This window comes from Asterias rubens, chromosome 8 (genome assembly GCF_902459465.1).
Source record: "Asterias rubens chromosome 8, eAstRub1.3, whole genome shotgun sequence".
In the NCBI taxonomy this organism is placed as follows: Eukaryota; Metazoa; Echinodermata; class Asteroidea; order Forcipulatida; family Asteriidae; genus Asterias; species Asterias rubens.
This window is the reverse complement of record NC_047069.1, coordinates 3,217,533-3,240,213: the sequence shown is the minus strand read 5'-3', so window position 1 is coordinate 3,240,213 and position 22,681 is coordinate 3,217,533. Positions and strand designations below refer to the sequence as shown.

The window sequence follows — 22,681 nt, the reverse complement described above, 5'->3', positions numbered from 1 at the left end:
TTGGTAGTTGTACATTTTTAAAACTTTATGTGGCAGATGATACTTTTTCCTTATTTCTCACACCATCAACTTTTTAGGTCTACCACTGATATGGTTCAAAATTACAGTGACCAAAAGTGACTAAGTAATTGTGGTTTATACTTATATTTATTAATATAAATCTATTTCTACCTCCATGGTTATACCGTAGATCATGACATGACAAGTACGACAAGGTTCTGGTGTAGGTCCTAGCATACTTCTAGTTTCTAGAACTTAGAAGTAGTCCTAGCATAAACATTTTTTATTCAAGGGTTCAGTTTATACAAGTTTGATGTACACGTATTGTACGAACATGATTCTGTGCATAATATAATTACATACTTTTGTGATAACCTGTTGTTGATTATTGTGTTAGCGCCCTCTATTGACTGTTTGTAGAAAGGGTGTTTTGTAGTTGTGTTGGCATCCATCTTGTTGTTTATTAAAGTCATGTACACATGGTTCGTTAACCTAATCCAGTGAGTTAAAGCATGGTTAAAGTCAGTAATTGAAGTTACTACATTTTGGCGACGAGGATGGGATCCTGCTAAACAGGGAGAACATCCAGAAGAAATATCAGTATGAATACCTTTGGGAATATCGGTGAATTTCAAGATGAAAAGGACAGTGAAGCATGGCCTCTGTATGTGGAACGATTGAAGCAGTTTTTTGAAGCGAACGATGTAGAGGATGCTGGTAAGCAGAGAGCTATTTTATTAAGTGTTTGTGGTGCTGACACATATAAGTTGATATCAAGCCTTGTAGCACCAGAAAAACCAGGAGAAAAGACTTTTGATGAACTAATATCGATTGCTAAGGATCATTTCAACCCACTTCCCTCGGTAATCGTTCAGCGATATAAGTTTAACACACGCATTCAGCAACAAGGAGAGACAACTGCAGAATTTGTTGCTGAATTACGCCGTCTCGCACGACACTGTGAGTATGGGTCTACACTAGAGGATATGTTGCGTGATCGCTTAGTATGTGGCTTAAAGGATGAGCGAGTGCAACGAAGGCTGTTATCAGAGCCCTCCCTTAAATTCAAGAAAGCGTGGGAAATTTCACAAGCCATGGAGCTAGCCATGAAGAATGCCAAAGACCTTCAAAGAAACCTCGAGTCTTTGCCCGTATCAGTGGCCGCTGGACCCCTGCAGCAAGCCAATAAAGTTGCTAGTAGTACCAGCACCAGGGGGCCTAACCAAACAAGGCCATATCCACAACAAGCACAGCCCCACAAACAAGGTACACACTTCACTAAATGTTATCGATGTGGACGCACGGATCACTCTGCAATTGATTGCAGGGTACGTTCGTATATTTGTCATAACTGTGGGAAACAGGGACATCTAGCCAAAGTTTGTCGGGGTGGTAAATCGTCTCACACCCCAGTAGCGTCAAAAGTTCACACGGATAAAGCGTACTGCATGGAACCTGACTTCGAAAACCCTGTGAATGCAGAAGCTACATGTAACTATACAATGTATAAAACCTCGGCACAAAACAAAGAGCCACCGCTTATCGCAAATGTACTGATAAACAAATGTAAGGTCTCAATGGAAATTGACACTGGTGCTTCTGTCTCCATTATGAGTGAGACCACTTATGACTCCATATTTAAGCACGAGAAACCTTCACTTCGTACCGGGGAACACGTCGAGTTACGAACTTATACAGGCCAGAAAATACCTGTGGTTGGTACGTGTTCAGTTACAGTAGAACACAACGATCAGAAGACTCAACTCTCACTTCTCATTGTGTCGGGTAAAGGACCAAATCTTCTCGGACGAGATTGGCTGCGCCATCTTAAGTTAGCGTGGCAAGAAATTCACCATGCCAGGCACACTGATTCGACTGCTGAGATTATGAATCATTATGAAGAGTTATTTCGGGATGACTTGGGTAAACTAAAAGGACAACCTGTAAAAATAAATATCAAAACAGATGCAAAGCCCAAGTTCTGTAAGGCGAGAACCGTGCCCTTCTCCATGAAAAAACAAGTGGAAGATGAACTCGATAGGCTCCAAAAGAGTGGTGTCATTGAACCAGTAACATTCTCGCGTTGGGCAGCACCCATTGTTCCAGTTATTAAAGAAAATGGGCAGATCAGAATCTGTGGAGATTACAAGGCCACAGTAAATCAGGCTGCTAATGTTGACTCATACCCCCTCCCTCGAGTGGAGGAATTGTTCGCTGCAATGTCTGGTGGTCAGACATTTAGCAAGCTCGATCTCAGTCATGCTTACTTGCAACTTGTACTCGATGAACCTTCGCGTGAACTTGCGACAATTAACACTCACCGTGGACTGTTCCAGTATACGAGAATGCCTTTTGGAATTTCAGCTGCACCGGCCATTTTCCAACGGACCATTGAAAGTTTGTTAGCTGACATTCCCCAAGCAGTGGCATTTCTCGATGATATCCTTGTTACAGGTAAATCTGAATCAGAGCACATTGCTAATCTTGATCGAGTACTTACCAGACTACAAAGTGCAGGCCTCCGACTGAAACAGGAGAAATGTAAGTTCTTCGCACCAGAGGTAGTTTACCTCGGACATCGGATAAATGCAACAGGCTTGCATCCCACAATGGAGAAGGTGCAAGCGATAAAGGATGCGCCAGTCCCCCGTAATGTAACTGAGTTAAAATCCTACCTGGGTATTCTCAACTACTACGCAAAGTTTTTGCCCAACTTGTCGTCGCTCATAGCCCCTTTGCACTGTTTGTTGAGGAAGGACACCCGCTGGTCATGGGACACAGCCCAGGATAAAGCCTTCCGTGAATCTAAGGAATTGTTAGTTTCAGCTCAAGTTCTGGTGCATTACAACCCAGAGAAGGAGTTAGTGCTATCATGTGATGCTAGTCCATATGGTGTGGGCGCAGTGCTGGCCAACCGAATGTCCGATGGAACAGAACATCCAATTGCGTATGCATCACGTTCCCTGTCTCCACCAGAGCGTAATTATTCACAACTAGACAAGGAAGGATTAGCAATGGTCTTTGGAGTAAAAAAGTTCCATCAGTATGTGTACGGTAGGAAGTTTGTGATATCTACTGATCATAAGCCGTTGCTCGGTTTATTAGGTGAAGGGCGAATGATACCCCCCATGGCATCATCCAGAATTCAGCGGTGGGCACTTACACTTTCCGCTTATGATTACCAGTTGGTCTACAAACCAGGGTCATTAAATGGTAATGCCGATGCACTGAGCAGATTACCATTACCCCATACACCTTCGCATGTACCAGTTCCAGCGGATTATGTCATGGTCATGGATCACATGGAGTCAACACCAGTCAGCCCAGAGAAAATTCGCCTCTGGACAGGCCGAGACCCGGTATTGTCACAGGTGCGATCATTTGTGATGAATGGTTGGCCAGCAGAATGTGCAAATTCAGCATTGCAGCCATACATCTGTCGTAAAACAGAATTAAGCATCCAAGACGGCTGCATAATGTGGGGGTCACGTGTTGTCATCCCCCCACAGGGTCGCCAGCGTCTTGTGGAGGAGTTACATGAATCGCACCCTGGAGTGTCGCGCATGAAATCGTTGGGTCGCAGTTATGTATGGTGGCCCTGCATGGACAAAGACATTGAGAGTAAAGTCAAACAGTGTTCGCCATGCCAAACCTCACGTCAATCACCACCAGTTGCACCACTGCACCCATGGGAGTGGCCCCAGCGTCCATGGTCACGCCTTCACGTGGATTATGCAGGTCCATTTATGGGACGAATGTTTCTCATAATTGTTGATGCACATAGCAAGTGGCTAGATATACATGCTATGCATAGTGCAACGTCACTGGCTACAGTAGAGAAGCTGCGTCAGACCTTCGCGACACATGGATTGCCAGATATTATTGTTTCCGATAATGGCAGTAATTTCACCAGTGCAGAGTTTCAGGAATTCTTGAAAAGGAATGGCATTAAACATGTCCGGTCCGCGCCATTCCACCCATCATCCAATGGGTTGGCTGAGCGTGTAGTTCAGTCTTTTAAGGCCGCAATGAGACGTATGAATGAGGGTACTGTTGAGACAAAGTTGTCACGATTCTTGTTCACATATCGCACCACGCCACATGCCACGACAGGAATTTCCCCAGCTCAATTGTTGATGAATCGTCGACCGCAGACAAGACTTGATTTGGTCCGTCCGGATCTACGACGTCGAGTAACCAACAAGCAATGTGCACAGAAGGAACATCATGATAAACACGCAAAACCTCGCTCGTTTCATGTGAACGACACCGTTTATGTGCATAATTATGCGCCGGGCCCTAGATGGATGGCAGGGCGTGTAGTATCATTGTGTGGCCATCTTATGTACACAGTCCGACTTGAGGATGGTCGTGTGTGGAGGCGCCATGTTGATCAAATGCGTTTTCGATATGTCTCAAACACACCCAGTTTGGAGCCAAATTGGCCCATTCCTTCATCGGAGAGGGAGGAAATGGTTGGTGAACAACCACTTGTACAGATTGACAGTACACCATCAGTGGAAGAGCCAAGTCCAATGCCAGCAGAGCAGACTGGCTCACAGAACACAGAACCAGACATTGAACTTCGCAGATCCACACGCGTTCGCACCAAACCTGAACTCTATGGATTTCCAGATCTGTGACTCTAAAAAACACAGTTCTTCTTTTGTTACCATTGAAACAGTTGTTGATTAATAATAGTTCCTCATGTAACAGGGGAACCAGCCAATAGGTTAATGCATGTTTTCCTTCAGACCTGTGAAAGTTGGTTCTGAAACTAATTCTCTTGGATTGAATGTTCTAGTGTTCAGGTTGTTATTTCCTTAAAGTTGTTGTGTTAAGTATTATCTAAAGGAGGAGGAGTTGTGATAACCTGTTGTTGATTATTGTGTTAGCGCCCTCTATTGACTGTTTGTAGAAAGGGTGTTTTGTAGTTGTGTTGGCATCCATCTTGTTGTTTATTAAAGTCATGTACACATGGTTCGTTAACCTAATCCAGTGAGTTAAAGCATGGTTAAAGTCAGTAATTGAAGTTACTACAACTTTGTGCTTTGTTTTGTGCATGTATTACAAAAATGATACTTTTAGTACACTGTAACATAAAGCATCAAGTTGTAAGCTTTATTGTTAGACCCTACTGGTACTGTAATAATGGTATGTTTGTTATGTCTATAATTTTATCATATGATATGAGACTATGACTATGAGTCACATGAGCGAAACCCTTCTTAAGGTAGGAATTTGAAAAAAGAATATAACTTCTTTTAAATTTTTGTTTTCAAATAAGTTTGATTTATTCAATAAAAAAAATAGATTCTGCATTGGGCATACTCAAAAAATAAATCCTTTTAGTTTTACTTGGAAATTGTCACCATTTAACTTTATTATTTTGGGGGCAACTATCCCAATTAATACATTTTTGGTTATGATAGACTAATAAAAAGCCATATTGAGAAGACTATTTATACAGTAACTCGCTTTTATATTCTTTATAAATAATCTATATTTGTACATCTGTTAAACCTGATTCTAAACTTATATACTGATAGGTCTCATTTTGTAGTTTAAGTGGGTGAAAAGTCATTTCAAACCTTGCCATCAAAGAAGAAGTATTGTGAGCACTTAAATGTGATTCTCTGCAAACTCTGCATCTTCAAAATTTGGATTTAAATTAACAAGTAAGTAGACTGGCACTGTGGTCAGGTGGTTCAGGGCCCACTAATAATGGGTTCAGTACTGCCAGAGGCAATTTGTTATGTATTAAGCTGTCTCATAACTTCACAAAGCCATTATTAAAACAATTGATATTTATTAAGCTGCAGCCACCTTTGGCAAACACGGCATGCATGTCAGAGTCCTTGTTCACAAAAAGACTCTAGAAGAGGGGTCAGACTATCTGCTACACCCACAGGTTGGAATGGAATCTAAAGATGACTGTGCCATGATAAAACTGCAGCTATGTATAAAACCTATGACAAACTCTAGTTTGTGAATGTTACATCATGCATGTTGTGAATTTAACTCCTGGGGTTGGTGTGAAAACAATTGTTCACAATCTAACAAGCATCTGTAATTATTTGACCCATTTTATGGTGAGAGTTTAAAGGTTTCATTGATAACTGTGGGTACACATAATTTAACTCGTGCTGAAAATAAATCCAAACCTGTCACACTTTTTGTTCCATATATTTGTTTACAAACAATTTTTTATTTACAATTTCCATCCTTTAATTTTTTTTCTTCAAATATTTAAATTGGTAATATTAACTTTATAACACACTTGGTATTTTCATGGCCCCTTAAAAACACTTACATTGCAGTTTACTTTACTCAATTATTATCTACCCTTGTTTGCCTCAGGTATTGTTCATGTTGACTGTACTGAGGCGGTTAACTACAACCCTCTAGATCTTTGCAATTGCAACCCTTGGTATTATTTAAATATTTGCATTATGAAGTATTATTGTATGATTTAAGTAACCAGAATAAATGAAGCTTTAAACTCTTCAAGACAGTGGAAATGGACGTTTGGACAGTGTTATTGTTTGTATTGTATTGTATTATTCTACTTTCTCTGAGAATTGTAGCCTACAACCGCAGGACGCCACGCACAGGCATATTAAGAAGCACTTGCGATACCTTTAGGTGTTTTCAAAGCCCAACAGCCGACAGAACGCTTGCGTCACAGTTCACTCTGCAATTAACATTTATCTTTTCATCGCCAATTTACGTGTCATCAGTCAAAAATGGCCTCAAGAGTATGAAGACACACATACACACACACAGCCTTTAGTCAATTCAGAAGATGGTCAATGAACTCTCCTGCAGCAAAAGAAGTAGGATGTGGTTGGTCGAGTCCACAAAACAACAGTACAGATCACATCTTTGGAGTGAACACAGAACTGGGAGAATAACTGCTTCCAATATGAGTGCTGTCACGAAGCATGTTGATGCACAAGTAATTATCTGAAAGATAAAGCAGACAAAAACTAAGGGAATAAATGAGTGGTTACAAGTTCTTAAAAAGGCGTTTAAAACAGGCAGGGTCATGGTCGTTCAGCCCTTGTTCCTCTTTTACCTATCTTACTTGATGACCTGACATGTGTTGCATTTTAATGACTGAGACAATTTTCGGATGCACTGTGTGGTGTGTGCGTAGTTAGTCTTGGTGCAAGACGTTTCTTGTTTTGCTTTCATACCCAGCGCGGCCAACTCACAAACATCGCCCGTATCGGTGAAACATCTAGCACCAAGACCAGCACATAATTATGCATAAACATATCCAAAAACAACCGGTTATAAACAGCTCCAGCTGGTCTTTATCACTCGTTAACTTTAAACACCCTGACCCCACGTGAAGCGCTTTCCACCACAACAGGAATGCAGATAGCGAAACTGATTGAGGCATTTATGAATGATCTTTTGCCTTGTAAATCATAACCAAACACTCTGCCCTGAAAGTCAGTCATGACTAATATGACTATGAGCTAATTAATGAGCAGTATCATTATCAGAATATAGATATTATATTCTGAATATAATATCAATATCTGTTATCTCTAAAAAATGTCGAGGAATATATAATTGAATAGGCCTATGTTTCTTTTTTAGTTTCTACCACCAATCACACATAAATCTAGCCTATACAATGCTCAAATTGTAGCCTACAGCTTGTTGGGTTTGACATGCTTGATGATTTAATCATGACCCGGTCATGATTAAATCATCAACAAGCTTTATTGATATTTTATTAAACTATTTTGTGTTCATTCAAAGTCAAAAGAACATGCATGGACCTACGTATGTACGTACATGTACACTCCCTCGTTCTTCCGTTGAGTCGCAAAGCACACACACTGGTCCGATGGCATTATTGTCGTAGTTTTTTATATTAATAATACACATCTGACATGGCTAAATAAAGCATGGAGGTACACCCATTCGTGGGTGAATCTGTCTTCCGCCACAGAAGCATGACCGTCCACCACAAACAATGTCAATGTTTACAAACTTATTGTTTACAAAAAAACTTTGTAGAACACGTTACGTGACGACCGTATAACTGGAGGTGCCAAATATCTCCCACAATCCTTTGCGGGACGTCGGATTTTTGCTATCTGCAATAAGGTCTATTAGGTACCCACTATTATTTTTATTGCATTTATTTATTATGTAACATTTCCTGAACCTGTATAAATTATTTAATCATTCGAGAGAAGCGCCTTCGTTTGAAAAGCATTTATCTTTTGATTATCTTTTGTTTATCTTTATAAGTTTCTCCTCTAAAATTATCGTTCAAAGTACATTTAATTGTAAAATGACAATTATCTTCAACCACTTTTGATGCTATTTTTTAATCACTTCGAGATTATTATAGAATGATCGATTGCCTGACTAAACATTTGTCCCGATTTAGTTTTCCGAAAACAAGTTCATTAAATTCATTTGCGTGTGCATATTATGCATTTATGCATATTATGTTGAACCTTACCCTTCTTGATTTATTGATGTTCTTCAAATGCAGTGGACACCATTGGTAATTGTGAAAGATAAAAACACATTGTCACACGAAGTTGTGTACTTTCAGATGCTTGAGGTCTCGAAATCAAATTCGTGGAAACTTACTTCCTGCAAACCAACAAACCAACAAACCAACAAACCAACAAACCAACAAACCAACAAACCAACAAACCAACAAACCAACAAACAAACAAACCAACAAACCAACAAACCAACAAACCAACAAACCAACAAAAACAGACAAACAGACAAACAAATGACAGACAGACAGACAAATTAAAAATTAATGCGTGTACTGTTAGGATCAATGTACACTGGTTCGTGTGACCGAATCATGTTCATTTACACACAGCCAACATTATACACGTCTCAAATTGTCATGTTCATTAAGACACAACAGACCCTAATGCAAGTAAGTCCTACCTCAAGCTGTATCCTCTGCTTACATGTTTTCACGCTATTATGCCCTTTTCTTTGAATTGGGGAAAAAATAATGATGCCATATATCAACCGATGCCGTAATTATCTTCATTTGTTAATATGAAGTATGCAAACATGTATTAAAACTTGATGGACATTGAAATGTTCACACCACACACCGATCTTCAATGACTTCAACTGGCCCCATTTGTTTTGAGTTTTTCCTGTTTTCACGGCAAACGAGAAAGTATGGTTTCCCGGTGAAGCCAGACATGGAAGAAACATCTGCAGTGACTACAAGTGTTCTTTGAGACTCTATGTATGACTGTATAGCCAGCAGTTGCCTTCATTTTATTCAAAATATTTTTTTATTACATTTTTTAAATTACCATGGTAACTTGCAAAAAATAAAAAAAAATTAAAAATTATATAAAAAGTGTGAATAATTACTGGCTTCCAAATCTGTTTTTTTTTTTTTTTTTTTACTTGTTTTTTTCTTAATATTTATAATAAAGCGTATAAATAAACAGTGATAATTGAATCAACGAGCTGATGTTTAAATTTTAATATTAATAATAGTATTGATACCAGGGTTACAAAATAAAAATCTCCAAAAATATTAGAAAATGATATAAGGCACATGGCTTCTTTAAGCCTCGGTATTTTTTTTCAAGAATGCTCAGCAAAACATTCAGTCACATGATTTTGATCATCATGAATTGTGAATTGAAATAGCGTTTGATGAAACTTTTTCGGTGGGCAAATATTTTTATATGGCCTCAACATTATGACATATTTTTGTACCTTGTAGAAATGCCTAAAATACCAAACTTTTTGCATTTACAAGTGCAAATGACTAGTGGAGCCTTACGTGTTTCTAAGTTTTGGTCAAGGGAGAGGAGACTCTTTCCTTGGCAAATAAAACCTCACAATTTTTATCTAGGGACTGTTTACATCGCGCACAGAGAGGTAAAAGATTTGCCACGATTTTAGGGACAGCTCGAAAACAGGACCTCCTACGATAGATATGACTAATGCTCACTGCGTACACTTGAACCTCTTTGATAAATCGGAAGTGGAAAATGACCCGCAACATAGATTCTGTAAACAACACGTAAACATAGTGCACCTCTTCTTCACCAACTCGACACCGATGTGAATGTATACAGTACAAGTCCTTTCTGTATAAATCCCGTGCGCAATACAATGGTAGCAATTTCTCACAACTGGGAAAACCCACACGTATTAAATTTAAAGAGTGTAATTGGGCTGCATTTTTCTACGGAGGTTGCAACAGGCCACCGTAGAAAAATGCAGCGCAACACACTTTATTTCCAGTTGTGAGAAATTGCTACAGTGCGCTGAATTAGTCGCTTCAATGACAATTCGTACGGGTGTTTGTGGAAGTTTGTGTTTTCAGCTGTCTGAAATATTGACCCCAAGTATTGAATACTTGTTGAACATTGAATAACTGGTTGATTATTTGGCTATAGAGTCCGTTATCAGGTTCCAAAGTGAACATGACACGAATAATCAAAATTCTAGCTTCATGCACGCTAATTGGGGCAGTTACCTTTCAGTTTTCGTTTTCTTTCATCACCCCTTCCCGAAAATTACACTCAGGTAGAATATATAAATTTTTTTGAAACACTTACTATTTGTTAAAATATATAAGTTTCAAGATTGCTGACCCAGTACATTGAAAAGCTCCTCAATGTTCAGCAAAGCAGATACTTCACTCCGAGTGCAGGCCCGCGGGGGGGGGGGGGGGGGGGGGGGGGGGGGCACTTCAGAACAAAGATGAAATAGTATTCGAGCGTATAGCGCGAAGCGTTTACGGTGTGGGGTCCGGGCCCGCTTAAGGCCCCGAAAAGTTTTGCATTATAGATGCTCTGTGGTGCACTCTATAAAAGGTCATTTAGAGGCATAACTGGTGAAGGAAAAGGAACAAGGTAAGGCTGTGAAAGTATTCAAAATATAGAATGTAGGCCTTGTGGATTTGCGCAAAACTGAAATTTCCCAACAAGACAAAGTGGGCGTGGCGTATCAGATTCTTTCTGAATGCATATAACACAGTTGGAAAAAGAAGGGTTGGTCGGTTTTGAATATATGTTTGACATCCCCACTCCTATGGATTACCCAAATTCCTACATAATTAATTTCAGATCAATCTGAGCTTTTTGAAAAAAAATCGTTTCCGATCACGCTGAGGTTTTACCAGCACCTTTAAAATCCCACATTTCTACTGATTTAATCATAGCGGTTTCAAAAAACTGTTCGTCTCCGATCATGCAAAGATTTTACCAGCAACTTCAGAAAACCTTTGTTCCTCCTCAGCACATAATTGGTCTCAAACGTTTTGAATGAAAGGTTTGAACAACTTTCGTCTCCGATCACACTTAGATTTAAAGCCCGGTTCATACTTCCCGCGAATGCGAATGCGATACGAATGTTGACGTCACAATATTGCTCAACTCACTTGCGAATATCGCTGCGACAGGAGGGTTGTGACGTCAAATTCGCTTCGCATTCGCAGGAAGTATGGACCGGCTTCATTAGTAAATATTCATCTTAACAAAATCTGAGCGGTTTGTGAAATTGTTCGTCTCCAATCACGCTGCGATTGAACAAGCACCTTCAGAATACCCACGTTCCTTCGTACACAATTCATCTCAGAACGATCTAAAAAACTATTAAATTAGTCACCAGGAAATAGATTTTTGTTTCTTTCAAACATCAGAGTATATTGCTTATGAACAATAAAACAAGTTCTTTTAAGAATTGTTTGTCACGATTTATATGTTAAAAATATAGATATGGTTGTTTGGGGGAGGGGGCTGACTCCGCCTACCCCTTTTGTGACGTCAATCGAGGCAGACTTTGCATACAATGCGTAGAGTAAACACATGTGCAAAGTACATGATACGGTCCAAGTCGTTTACGTTTCGAAAACATTTATTTTGCATTTTCCCGGCAATGCAGACCAGGTGTATTCTGCTGGATGCAGCAAAACATCTAAAGATGGGGTCAGGTTGCATGTGTTTCATGCAGATCCCAAGTATGGGCGGTTGTGAGCCGCGAAATATAGACTCACAAGAGCAATAGTAGTCCGGTGTGGCGGTTTCAACTTTCCGCTGTGTTCAGTTTTCCGAATGACCAAATACGGTAGCATTACGTCATGCGATGCCTGCGCACAGCAAGCGAAAGTAGTCCATTTTTAGTGCCGTATTGAGTCATCCATTACCCTCCGGTAGCTGTCATGGCGGCGTCCACGAGTCGAGTACTAGCGGCAAACGCGTGGATCGTATGAGTTGTTTTTTATGCAAGCAGAGTGTGACCTGCCTAAAGTTGTACCCATGAATACATGTAAAGATGGGGCAAGAGATTATGTGACTGCACAGAAAAGAATCGTAATATAAACAATTTGGGGGTCACTGCTGAGAGAACTACAGTACTCGCCAGGGTACTCGCGGCGGTATCTGACAGGTCACCCGGAAAACTGAACACGCCGGAAAGCTAAAACCGTTCGAACAACGTGCTGATATGTCCGACTACGTCACCCGGAACACGGCGGAAGACTGAAACCGCCACACCGGTCCGACATCTTTTTCAGCGCTGTGCAGCGAACACTTCGAGCCGTCGTGCCGAATCCGGTATAACACCACACATTTGACATGAAGAGAACGGTTATTCTAAAACATGACGCCATCCCAACAACTTTTCCAGAGTGGGAAGTCAAAGAAGGTACCTGACAGGCGTGACGAACCTAGAGGAGCATATGCCAAACATGAAAAATTCGGGTAAGTTTGAACTTTGAGGGCATGTTTTTAGCTTGCGATTCACCGTGCAGGGTAATCCGAGTGGACCGTCCGCTTGCACAGCAGCCACAGTGCGTGCAGTCTGCTCCGTGACCGTAGTTCTATACGTGGGCATCATACCGATCAAGTACCCAGACGTAGTGAACGGGGCCAGACTCCAGATTTTCTCTTCAAATATCGCACCTCGATTGACGTCACGAACAGCGCCCTCTCGGGTCGGGCCTACTTTTAAATTTGTAAATAAAATGGAAACTAATTTTGTAGAACCTTAGTTAACTGTTTATTCATATTCCACTAACAAAACACACATTTTAGTGACAAAAGCTTTATCTTGACAAAATACCACTTCCAGATGACCTTAAGTGGTTAAATATTATGCTGACGTCATACTCTAAAAACAAACAAGACATATAGCTTGGTGTGTTTTGTGTAATACATATTCGCAAGGAAACTGATACATAACTCATGAGCATATGTATACTAACTTAAAATTGAGCCAGTTGATGCAGCCATTCATCTTCTAATTAAAGCGTGATACCAAACCAATGGTTAAAGATTTACCTGTATACGTAAAGTAAAAAATTACCAACGTATTTTGCTGAGAACATTGTTAATTTTGTTCCATTATCACGCAATTTTTGAACAAGATGTTGTTAGCCAAAGGTAACAAGTCTGGTATCTAGGCTTCATAACGAGCCACCACAATTTGAGTTTTCAAGGGTCAATATTCATTCAAGAAGCTGAGTAGTTTTTTTTAACTGTTGATGTTGGATGGTTGGATATTTTGGCCCTTTTCGAATACTCGGCTTTGGATTCGGCTTAAGGCTCTGTTTTCTCGTCCGAAGCCCTGAGCACGTAGGCCTACGCAAAGCACGCGCAAGTGTCAAAACAACCGCTGGACCAAGCTAGGCTGAACAGAATCTGGAGCCGAAGCCGTGGTTTCGAAAAGGGCCGATGTACGTTCAACTAAAGGTGACTGAACTCAATTGATTTTATAATACATTCCATCCCCCAAATCCATCGAAGAACATAACAATTACCAATGATGAATATCCCTTGAAAGTTCCTAAGTCCACATAATCATCTAATAGAATATCCGGAACCGGTGAACTTGGCTCTCTACACGTTGGAGTTGACCATTAACATGGCAACCTTGTAGCCTTGGTCAGTATTACGCCATATCAACAGACACCTGTAGAATATAAAAACATTCACATCAGAATATGTATCTAATAAGATCTAGAAGCCGACCTGCCTGAGGTGTTCTGGCCCCTCCCATCTACTGATCAACCCCTGCCACTCTCTCTCTAATGTGAACGGCTGGTTTGATCCGTCCAATCAGAGTTTAGTGAAGACAATTTTGTTTGTAATGATAACATAGAGACATAATTAAATAGCGTATTGCCGATACATAAATGAAACAAAACCTGTCTCTTAAAAAAGTCTTATCGTGTACGTACACGATAAATCCAAACTTATCATCCGAACACGATAAACCCAAACTTATCGAGGGCGTACTTAGAATAGCCATTCTAAAAAAAATCCTAGTTTTGTTAATGAATTTAAACAAATAATTTCCCATTACGAAAGTGGCAATAGTGCAGAAAGAAATTACCACCCGTGCATCCGAACCACGTGACCGTCGATACATTGACGTTGGCTCGCGGCTACTCTCTGACGTAACGAGTCTCGAAGTGTGACGTCAGATGTTCAGGAGAACAAACAGACCTACCCACCCGAAGCCCCCCCCCCCCCCACCTACCCAAACTCATGAGATAATAGGGCCTATATAAAGAAAGGGTAAACTTACTTATCTTCCTGAATTAGTTGTTCGTTCTGATCGTGCCATTTTTCGGTATATAAGACGTAAACGTAGTCAGCCCCTTCCTCCTGTGGTCCCACCTCGATGTACTCTGTTGTCATGGAGTAGAGCGAGCTGACTGCCGTCTTCTCAACTTTACGAATAGCTACCGGAATGAAAACAGACTATAGTCATTTGTACTTCTTCATATAGTTTACCTAGACTATTGTATTTTTTATTGCATTGAATGTTTTCATTGCTTGCATTTGCTTTTTGGTCTCTTATTTCTTGTTTTAATTGATACCTGTTAGTGGCGATAAACCAGCCGAATTCATGAAACGCTTTGATTATTCCTCTTTGAGTTAGGATGGGTTCAATGTGTCATAACGTCTTTTATCTCGTCCTAATTAGTTGGGAAGAGTTTGGTAATCTATACGACTGGTCATCTTTAACAAAAATATTAGAGAGGTTTCGCAAGCGTACGGATACAGATGCAGATACGGATATAATAACCGTATCCATTCACGTCAGCCGCGTGTTGGATTTTGATTCGCAAACTATAGGTATGTTTCACCTGATTGCGCTCGCATTCATCATGGGTGCTTTTCTGACAAACAAGACCCGTAGAGACCCCGTGCTTTATACACTGCATGTTCTCATCGTTTTGCTTGTAAATGACTAACAATTTTCTATCTATATCAAGCACGATACCAGTGAAAGCAAATCTGTGGGAAATGTGTTTGATCTGGGACAAAAATACAACTAAGTCTGCAAAACAGTATCCATTCATCTACTACGTGTATGAGCTCCCGTGTCCGTTGTTACGTGTATACAAAATACAATAGTTGCGGATACGAGTCACGTGAACACACAAAGGGTCGACGTATCAGTATCTGTATCTTTATCCGTACACTTGCAAAACCTCTCTAATATAACAACATAAACGTAGATAGTTCAATAAATGACAAGCTTTGAAAAGCCATTTACCTTCCTTTCCATGAGCTAGAGGGAACCCTTCAACTGAAAGATAGGCGTCTGGAAGCCACATGTCCAGCTGTTCATCCCATTTCCGATTAGCGAAGTCGGTATTTATCGTATCCGTTAATGCTTTTATTTTATCTGGGGAACAGCAAAAAAAAAGAAAACATTTTGAAGTCTCTTCTTAAAGGCAGTGGACACTATTGGTGATTACTCAGAATAATTGTTAACTATCATAAAACGTTACTTGGTAAACGAGTAATGGAGAGCTGTAGACAGTATAAAACATTGTGAGAAACGGCTGACTCTGAAGTAACAAAGTTTTCGAGAAAGAAGTAAATTTCAATGATTTTGATTTGGAGACCTCGGATTTAGTTTTTGTGATCTCGAAATCAAGTATCTAAAAGCACACAGCTTCGTGTGACAATGGTGTTTTTCTTTCATTATTATCTCGCAACTTCGACGACCAATTGAGCTAAAATATTCATAGGTTTGTTATTTTATGCATATGTTGAGATACACTGAGTGAGAAGAATGGTCTTTGACAATCACCAATAGTGTCAAGTGTCTATAAGGGCGTGTCAAACAGTTTTTTTTAAGGCAATATATATGCAAACTCATGTATTGGGTGCACTAATTCAGCACACCCAAGGAACATTCTTCTTTCTGCTGTACTTCTTTCTGCTGTACCAAAACAAATCAAACAAAAACTTTGGTGTGATACACTTCTCCGTGAAATAACATTAATATAGTAAACTGTATGTTTCTTTTCTTTGTACAAACGTCGGGGTAAAGTATCTACCACCAACACAGTCATATATGGGAACCTACCCAAGCTCTCAGCAAAAATCAGACAGAGAAGGATGCGTTTTGCTGGCCACTGCTACAGGAGCAAAGACGAACCAGTGTCCAATATTGTTCTGTGGACCCCTAAAGCATGGGAGGAGGAAACCTGGTAGACCGGCACTAACGTACACTGACATTCTCAAAATGGACACAGGACTTGAATCTGCAGATTTCAAGTCAGCAATGGGGGACAGAAAGGCTTGGGGAACCATCGTGATTCGAGGACATAACTCGACTTAAGCAAGCAAGCAACACGCAAGCAAGCACGTAAGTAAGCACGTAAGCAAGCAAGCACGTAAGCAAGCAAGCAAGCAAGCAAGCAAGCAAGCACGTAAGCAAGCAAAATCTACTGAGTGCTTAGGCCACAGCATCACTCAATGTTTTTATTGTAAGCCTATCAAGTAACCATAGTTTAAAGTTACCAGTTATTAATATCCCTGCACTTCTTAACTAATGTAAATGATTAATATTTACCTTCAAAGCTTCGGACTTCCCTGTCATGCTCATCCGCAATCACACTTGGTGCAAGCAACGCACCAAGGAACAGAAGTACACATACGAGTTGGATGCCAGACATAACTGCGTGCATTTATCGGCAGATAATATAAAAAGATTGGTTGATTTCGTTTAACCGTCTGTGCTGTGTTTAAAAAAATGAGACTTTTATATGCGAAATGAACTAACAGTCACAACGAACCACGTGATACATTTATCAATAGGTACGTCCATTATAAGGTATATTGGATTGGTAGATCAAAACCCGTACCAGTATTGTCAGGAATTATTTTGTAATTACTATGGGGGCTTAAATGATCTATTGTTCCTCTGAAATGCTCGAAATCCATCGATTTCAGGGAGATTACTCTGCATATAGATATATTTAAAAAACAAACCATGCAGACAGTTAGAGATTATTGTACATGATCTTTTGTTAATTGCTGGGTGTGTCGTACTTGCACGGAGCCCGAAAGAACCAATGTTTTTGTCATTTAATCGGTCCTTCGAAAAACTATTTTTGTTCCCTAAAAATATAATCTCGTTTTTTGGAAACAATATTTCGTCCCAACGAGGTTTTTCCGTTCCCTCAAAATGATTACACCGTTTGCTCCAAATGGTGATATTTTTGGTTCCCTTTTGCAAAAATATTTTGAGCGAACGAAATATAATACTCTTGAAAAACAAACAAATGCCGTTGAAAACTGAAACAGCAATGCCACTGAGACGGGCTCCCGTAACTCTTGCTCATTATAAAAGTGAATTAAAAGTTAATCATGGAAACGCATAAAACCGGTCGTATCATAAATCCCCTCTCATAAAACCGATCATATCATAAATCCCCTATCATGAAACTGATCATTAATCATAATGACATTTAAAAAGAATAATAAGTTGTGCAATGTATTGACCCATCAAGCATACACGAGAAACACGGTACACGTGCCATACACTCATTCTCAAAAATGCAACCTTGTGGGGGCATTCCTTTTGTTCTTGTCAATTTAACACATTCTTAGAGTTTTTGCTAGGTTTACTTGTGGATTAACCCAGTCTTTAGAATTCCCTTATGTGTTCCCTTTGTTTTCCATGTTTTGTTTTGTCCTTGGTCTCCACACCGAACAGAGGGATCATGAACGGGGCTTAACGCGCATGTATTGCATGCTGCATAGCTGGAAAAACTCGCCAAAATTTCAGCCAGATCTTCTTTAGTCCCTTTCACAAGGCAAGTTATTATTATTATTAGTATTTATTCGCCCAAGATTTCAACAAACAGTACAAGATACAATATTACCGTACTAAATAAATATAACAGTATAAGAAACAATGAGTGTAAACTTAAGACACCTAGAACAATTGTAAACCAATGATTGAATGAGACAGAGGACTGGCAATCAAGCAAGACATTTATAAAAACAGACAGGACAAGACCATTCTAAGATGGCCAGGATTAATAAAAGTGAACCTAACCACTGTGACTCGAAAGCATATCAATCCAATCTTAAAATAGGAACATAATCTTTAACAAACATTTAAAAACAGGAGGTAGTAACCATGGAGGTAGTAACCAAGGTTTGAATTGTGATAAAAGTATGAAAATAATCTCTAATAAAGCACATGATTCTATGGGGGCGCCTGCAGGGGTAAAGCAGCCCCACCATTTCGACCTCCCTATCCTGCATGGGTTTTAGGGTCACTGGATACATTATTGGTAATTCCTAACTTATTGTTGGAAATTCGGGTCGTTCGCTTCCCCAGTAGGCCTACGCGTCTACACTAGTCTACACTAGTCTACACTAGTCGGGAGTGGGTTTACGCAGCTAAGTACTGCGGATCTTGCTATGTGTTGAGCGAACTGTAAAGATTGAGCTCCCCTCCATGTGTTTTGTGAGGTATTGGTAATTAAGTGTTCTGTTTGGTTTTCAAGTTACATTCAAGTTCTTTTGTCTCAATTATACTGATGATTTTACCTAACATCTGCATTCTGAGTAGTCTTGGCCCAAGACGATAGTGCTCGATTTTGGTCAGTGTACTACGCGCAGTTGTAAATCGCTAAAGCGCGCCCTCTAACGGTATGATTTAATTTACTTGCGAGCTTGAAATATAGACTATACTGGTGAGCAATATCGTCTTGGCTATCTTGCAGCGCTGTCTTAATTTGTGCATTGCTTTCTAAACTGCGCCAATAAAGTATCTAAACACTTACAAATGGTCAGATATATCGGAACCTGAAATAGTATGCCAAAAAATAATTATTCATTTCGAGTCACCGTTAATTTCTGCACATTTTGACACATCTTGTGTTGCGCTACGATGTTGTTTGGTGGATTTACGGGCACTTGAGTGGCTTAAGGTCGAATTTCAAAAGTTGCAAAAGCCCCTATTCAAGCTAAATCGTTGTATTGTGACGAGTAAGATCAGTGTTTCTTTTGCCCGCCTTTTAAAAATGATTTTTTTTTGGTCGCGTGTTGGATTAATCGTTTGCGATGAACATCAGCAATAGTTGTCAGTAACCAAGCAAAGGGGTCAAAGATGGGAGGCATACAACAATGATAAGCAAGGAAAGGTGTTTCAAGATAAGATGGCTCAATTGACCAAACAGGAAAGAGGACGGATCGTTGGTTTGATAGAAGCCGGTACGTCGATGCAAGCTGCAGCAGCTCATCAGGTAACAACGTCACCAGAGACGGTCAGTAAATGGTGGAATCGCTACCAAGCTCAGGGAAATGTGGACGACCTGCCAAGGAGTGGCCGTCCGATGGTTACTTCTGCAGCAGAAGAAAGGGAACAAGTCCATCAAGCCTGACACCACTCTTGAGGGATTGCGACGCATCCTGATCGGTAAATGGCAGGGGATTGACCAGGGACAGATCAGAGGTCTCATTGAGAGTATGTAAAGACGACTCCTTGGCGTTCAGGACAGTGTGATGGAGGACACACCAAGAATGGGGGACAGGATATCAGCAGTTTTAAAGTTAAATATACGGCAATTAATTTCATGGTCATATAAACGAAACGAGTTTGTGTCTGTTGTCTTGATTTTGTCTGAGTGTGATGCTTATGTGAGTTCCCTTCTGGAATTGGGGTGAATAGGGGCTTTTGCAACTTTTGAAATTCGACCTCAAGCCACTCAAGTGTCCATAAATCCACCAAACAACATCGTAGCGCAACACAAGATGTGTCAAAATGTGCAGAAATTAACGGTGAATAGAAACGAACAATTAATTTTTTGTAGACTATTTCAGGTTCCGATAAATCTGACCATTTGTAAGTGTTTAGATACTTTATTGGCGCAGTTTATTTCAGCTTTCCGACGGCACCGATCGAACCAATCAGCGTGCCATCGTAGTAATAAATTAGCATGATGTATTCTGTGACCCTGGGTCATGCTTGTTATAATTTCACGTTCCAGCAACGTCAACATGCATGACACGGTATTGGCACCTCTGTGTTGGTCGTGGAAGAGGAATCGTTAGAAAATAGGAATTCGCAATTGTGAATGCTCAAGATGAAAAAGTTTCAGCCGAAGCTATAGATCTGCTATCTAGATGAAAATGAATTAACGACTATGTCAAAATATACCAGCTATATTGCCCGCTGATAGCGGTATGTGTTGCGATAACTCCGTCAGTTCTTCGTGTGCTGTGTGCAGTTAGACTGTGTGTCCGGGGTGTGTATAAGCATCTCCCGGGACATGATGGACCATGGTAGGTACAATAATGTATAAACCATGGAGGGTTTCCCTCCTCCATGAATAAACTAGAGCAATACCATGATACAACCAAATGTTTGCAACTGATGCAAGTCGTTGAATGTGTAACCATGGAGGAAGAAGTGGTGAGTGGAGAGAATCTTGTTTATATTGATCGATCTGTATAGAAAATCAATTTAAGTAGTCATTGTTTGTGAACATCTATAATTTGCTCTGAACTAACAATACATTAACAAACCTTAGTTCGAAACTTGTTGTTATGTAGGCCTCCTTCTTCCTGCTAATTCATTATGCGAAGCAAATTTTCGTTTGTCACACTATTGGAAGGGCAGCTCGTAAAAGTACTGCCTAACCAAAATCCACTTCGCATTCGCATTCGAAGGAAGTATGAGCATACTCCTACTAGAACTATATGAGGTTTGTTTCGCTATCGTCTCCTCAAGCCACTCAAGTGTCCATAAATCCACCAAACAACATCGTAGCGCAACACAAGATGTGTCAAAATGTGCAGAAATTAACGGTGAATAGAAACGAACAATTAATTTTTTGTAGACTATTTCAGGTTCCGATAAATCTGACCATTTGTAAGTGTTTAGATACTTTATTGGCGCAGTTTATTTCAGCTTTCCGACGGCACCGATCGAACCAATCAGCGTGCCATCGTAGTAATAAATTAGCATGATGTATTCTGTGACCCTGGGTCATGCTTGTTATAATTTCACGTTCCAGCAACGTCAACATGCATGACACGGTATTGGCACCTCTGTGTTGGTCGTGGAAGAGGAATCGTTAGAAAATAGGAATTCGCAATTGTGAATGCTCAAGATGAAAAAGTTTCAGCCGAAGCTATAGATCTGCTATCTAGATGAAAATGAATTAACGACTATGTCAAAATATACCAGCTATATTGCCCGCTGATAGCGGTATGTGTTGCGATAACTCCGTCAGTTCTTCGTGTGCTGTGTGCAGTTAGACTGTGTGTCCGGGGTGTGTATAAGCATCTCCCGGGACATGATGGACCATGGTAGGTACAATAATGTATAAACCATGGAGGGTTTCCCTCCTCCATGAATAAACTAGAGCAATACCATGATACAACCAAATGTTTGCAACTGATGCAAGTCGTTGAATGTGTAACCATGGAGGAAGAAGTGGTGAGTGGAGAGAATCTTGTTTATATTGATCGATCTGTATAGAAAATCAATTTAAGTAGTCATTGTTTGTGAACATCTATAATTTGCTCTGAACTAACAATACATTAACAAACCTTAGTTCGAAACTTGTTGTTATGTAGGCCTCCTTCTTCCTGCTAATTCATTATGCGAAGCAAATTTTCGTTTGTCACACTATTGGAAGGGCAGCTCGTAAAAGTACTGCCTAACCAAAATCCACTTCGCATTCGCATTCGAAGGAAGTATGAGCATACTCCTACTAGAACTATATGAGGTTTGTTTCGCTATCGTCTCCACGATAGCGGATATGATAACGGAGTATGAGCCCCGCTTTATGTGAGGTTGGATTTGTCTGACTTGAGTCAGACATCTATTATATGACTTGAGTCATCAACACTTCAATGCACACACATGCATACATATCCCTTGATTTGAAAATGGCCCATTGGCTGTAATTGTTTTTGTTTCTAACTGACATTTTTCTTCCGGGTATTGTCTCAACCAAGCTTTTTTTACTAAAATATGTGGAATATGAATAAACAGTTTCTAAGGTTCTCAAAAATTAGTTTCCATTTTATTTACAAATTTAAAAGTAGCCCCGACCCGAGAGGGCGCTGTTCGTGACGTCAATCGAGGCGCGATATTTGAAGAGAGAATGAGTAGTCTGGCCCCGTACACTACGTCTGGATACCCGATCGGTATGATGCCTACGGTCGCGGAGCAGACTGCACGCACTGTAAGGCTGCTGTGCGGACGGTCACTCGGATTACCCAGCAGGGTTAATCGCATGCAGTGCCAACACAAGATAGTGACGCTTGGCGCAAGCTAACAACATGCCCTCAAAGTTGAAACAAATACCCGATTTTTTGTACGTTAGGCAAATGCTCCTTTAGGTTTGTCACGTCTTTCAGGTACCTTC

At 40.2% G+C, this 22,681-nt stretch overlaps 2 protein-coding genes across 2 annotated transcripts; one reads left to right on the top strand and one right to left on the bottom strand.

Moving 5' to 3' along the window:
• The first annotated feature begins 602 nt into the window (after nt 1-602).
• On the top strand, nt 603-4,643 carry LOC117293502 (uncharacterized protein K02A2.6-like). Its single transcript, XM_033775848.1, has one exon. The coding sequence runs from the start codon at nt 603-605 to the stop codon at nt 4,641-4,643; it is 4,041 nt and encodes a 1,346-aa protein (XP_033631739.1).
• Nucleotides 4,644-13,034: 8,391 nt separating this feature from the next.
• On the bottom strand, nt 13,035-17,018 carry LOC117293232. Its single transcript, XM_033775454.1, has 4 exons — nt 16,858-17,018; nt 15,547-15,678; nt 14,569-14,725; nt 13,035-13,950 (listed from the first exon to the last, which is right to left on the bottom strand). Exons 1-4 carry the CDS (start codon nt 16,970-16,972, stop codon nt 13,878-13,880), a joined length of 477 nt encoding a protein of 158 aa, XP_033631345.1. The 5' UTR covers nt 16,973-17,018; the 3' UTR covers nt 13,035-13,877.
• Between the last annotated feature and the right edge of the window lie 5,663 nt (nt 17,019-22,681).